The sequence below is a fragment of the Priapulus caudatus genome, unplaced genomic scaffold (genome assembly GCF_000485595.1).
Source record: "Priapulus caudatus unplaced genomic scaffold, Priapulus_caudatus-5.0.1 Scaffold443, whole genome shotgun sequence".
Taxonomy (NCBI): Eukaryota; Metazoa; Priapulida; class Priapulimorpha; order Priapulimorphida; family Priapulidae; genus Priapulus; species Priapulus caudatus.
In genome coordinates, this window is record NW_014577504.1 from 56921 (window position 1) to 61047 (window position 4127).

General features: G+C 42.5%; 1 protein-coding gene across 1 annotated transcript in view; it reads right to left on the reverse strand.

The window, feature by feature from the left end:
* Positions 1 to 4127, reverse strand: part of LOC106810462 (retinal guanylyl cyclase 2-like) — a 46019-nt gene that overhangs the window by 31737 nt on the left and 10155 nt on the right. The window contains 1 exon segment of the mRNA XM_014813838.1: positions 1215 to 1285. Within this exon segment, the coding sequence (XP_014669324.1) occupies positions 1215 to 1285 (71 nt within the window).

Consider the following 4127-nt stretch of genomic DNA (forward strand, 5'->3'; position numbering starts at 1 on the left):
CATATATATATATATATATATATAATATATATATATATACATATATCGCTACATCGAAGCTAGATATGACAGACACTCGCCAGGTCGTGACCTGTACCTATTTCTCCCATCGGACTCTATCTAAATTTCTATAGGTGAAGACCTAATGTTAGAATGTTATTTCTCGTCGGGAATTTGACACTATGCGCAAGACCCAAGAGCATTTCATAATGGGCGACGGAAGCAAATCTATGGAGCGGTACGACTATGTTTTCATTGAGAAGAAACACACGCGAAATCATAGAGGCTGGAGTGAGCAGAAATGCGAGCATTTTTCTGCAGAGTGAATAATGTATAAGGGTAAGTGGATGTACGGTTCTGAGAATAATATGTTCCTCATCAATATGTTATTAGATAATACATCTGATTGAAGTGACACTTTTTCAAAGATTTCGCATACGCGTTTGTCATGTCGTAAGTTTCTTAGCGGCATCGTAGGGAATTAATTTCACATTCTACTGAATGCGGTAGCGTCGTCTAATACACGATGCATGCACTCGTATCGGAAAATTAGAGAAATTTCCCGGTGTCGAATAAATGACGCTATTAAACAGCGTTCGACAAATTTCGACGAGTCTCGTCTGATCGCATTGCACACAAAATGCGCTAAGGTTGGCCATGCGAAGCGATGTGCAAAGCTGCTTCCAGACTCTATGAGGTCTATATGGATTGAGATTGTGTACAAACTCCACTATTATCTATGCAACTATGGGCATATGTACACGTCACACAAGAGCCCGAACGCACGTACGAGTAAATATTTTACGAGACTAATCGAAGAACAGTTCGTGCGTGCGTGCGTACGTGCGTGCGTGTGTGTGTGTGTGATTACGTACGTGTGTGTATACGTACCTGCGTGCGTGTGTGCGTATACGTTCGTGCGCGCGTGTGTGATTGCGTTCATGCGCGCCTGTGTGAGTGCCTGCCTGCCTGCGTACTGCATGTTTGGTTTCGTCCGTGCCTGCGTGTTTGGTTTCGTTCGTGCCTGCGTGCGTGCGTATATGCGTGCGGTGCGTGCGTGTGTGCGTGTGTACGTGCGTGCATGTGTGCATGCGTGTGTACGTGCGTGCGTGCGTGCGTGCGTGCGTGCGTGCGTGCTTGACACTATACGCGTAGCAAGCTGCATCTCATTATGTGAGCGACTAAGCCTAAGAGCGTTACCTTATATATAGCGCCAAGCCAAGGCCGATGAGTATAACGCACAGAGCCACGACGAGCGTAATCACGACATTCACCACGCCAATCTCTGAAAGAGAGAAAACACATGCCACACACTGTGCAATGTTCACACTTAATAATAATAATAATAATAATAATATTATTATTATTATTATTATTATTATTATTATTATTATTATTATTATTAATATCATCATCATCATTATCATCATCACTACCACCACCCACCACACCGCCACCACCAGCACCACCACCACCACCACCACCATCATCATCATCATCATCATCATCATCATCATCATCATCATTATCATCATCATCATCATCATTATTATCATTACAGTTATTTTCAACATTTTGCCTTTCATGTGCACAGTATTAGTCGAATGGACGCAGGTCGCCACATACGTATATAGATTGCTGGCACGCGGCATTATAGCGCTGGTCACGGTGTGTGTCGTTAATCGCTTTAACATGGCGAAAAAATGCTTGAATGTGGACCGAGCACATAGTCTGCGATCATGTGCCGCCGGAACTTCATATTTTCGCACGATCTCTCGCGAAGTGGGGATGAAAGCTGGCACTTAGCAGCAGAGCGCGCAAATCCTTCAAATGCACTTCGAATACAACTCGTGTAAGCAACAGCTGTAATGTTGACCGTGTATATATGATGAAACACAGGCGCGCATCCCGTTGCTTACTGCACGGTATCTTAACGGGGCACTCATTTCGTGATCGTATATTCTCGCTTGTACAATAAGCCCGTACCATGTCGTGTCCGCTAGGGTCTATAGAGGGAACATTATATAGTTACATCATCTGTCGCTTGTCCGCCCACGCGCAAGAACGCGAGAGAAATTTGAGCATCGCTTCACGGCCGTCACCTCTACAGCTAACATCGGCTCATTCGAAACATTTGCTGCTATCGAACAACAACAATGGTTACGCTCCTAATATATATATATAGATAGGTGTATTTATTTATTTATTTATTTATTTATATATATATATATAATAGCAAAACGACATCGAATCGAACTGTTTACCGCGGTCTCTATAAAAACCTAGGATTTAACGATGTGTTAGTAACATGCACGGATTGCGCGAGAGAATTTCAGGGAAGGAAAGCGATCTAGAGAGCGAGACGTATGATCTTAATGCTATGGGTATGTATTATGTTTGCCATGAGGATATATACCCGCAGGTACGCATTGATTAGGATTAAAATCTTTACGCGAATATATACTCCGTAAGACCAAAACATAGTATAGTATAGTACCTATATATATATATATGTATAATAATTATATATATATATATATATATCAAGAGCTAATGAGGCCAATTTGTCATTATTAGCTCCTGATATACATATATACATATTCCTACCTACCTACCTGTCCTACATTCTCCCAGCTAAGTGGTTTTTACGTTGTACGGCCTAAATGTTTGACATCGACTGTGCATGTCAGAATCCATATCAAACGCGCTATCACACTGCGTTTCATCTGATATATGGATGGTGTCATCCTACTATAATATATATATATATATATATATATATATATATATCAAGAGTCCATAATAGAGAAGAGTATGACACTCTTTTACAGCGTACGTGCTTGGGCAGTTTTCAACTTGAATGTATTCTATTAATATGTGAACAAAATCGATTCAAACTTTACTTTGACAAAAACTCTTTGATTCTCCCTTAGTCATAATATGATACCAGCACTGTACACATACGATTTTTAGGTAAACTGCCGGTGTCATATAACTAAGATTAAAACAAGGTAAAGTTTGAATAGATTGATTTACATATTAATAGAATAAATTCAAGTTGAAAACTGCCCAAGCACGCTGCAAACAGTGTCCTACTCTTCTGTATTATGGACTCTTGATATATATACCTATCGTAGATATAAAGGCAGCGTTAATTATTCACACTCCTATTATAGTCAATATAGTGTCAGAGGCAATATTTGACGGCGTTCGTTGTTTACAAGTGGCCAACGGAATTTTTGTGAAAATCTATATCGCGTGTGTATAGTCGGCGATGTATGCGCGCTATTCGAATAGAACGCCTTTGTATCGGACCACAACGTCGACAACCAGTGATCTCTGCGACTAACTAGCCTCAAACTTAAAAATAGCGGCCATTCTGGATTGATGCTAATTAGCCAGTTTCCCGTGGTCCGATTTTGGCCGATTTTGCATATGAAGTTTAGGAGGCTCCAATCAACAACTTCCAACAAAAAAACCTTCTGTTGCAATTTGTTACAGGTTAATACCAAAGATTTTCATATATTGACTGGACTAGACCGCAGATGTCGTGAGACGATTCGCACAGATGACCGACCACCTAACGAGCACGGTGACGATTCGCACAGACGACCTGACAACTGCTGTCTGTCGGCACTGCCTAATATCATCACAGCGGGATATTCGCCTCGCCGCGGTCGTCAGCGATGGCGCGTGACATATAGAGATTGAAGCTGCGTTTGTAAACGTCGGCGTGACATCTCCGCGAGTAAAGCCCGGCGCTCACGTGAGTAATTTTACTCAAGTAAAATGATGCATGCGTCAAACTACTCACGCGCAATATTTTCAGCGTCCGCCGCACACGTGAGTAAAATTACTCAAGGTATAAGTGATAATGCAGATCACGTGACTGTGCGCAGCCAACACTGGGCGCACAATTTAAACGCATGCGCTGTGAGTACCAGTGCGTACCAATCCTCTAACGGAGAGCGTGTCTTCTAACAGGGAGCGTGTCCTCTAACAGGGAGCGTGTCCTCTAACAGGGAGCGTGTCCTCTAACGGGGAGCGTGTCCTCTAACAGGGAGCGTGTCCTCTAACAGGGAGCGTGTCCTCTAACGGGGAGCGTGTCATCTAACAGGGAGCGTGTC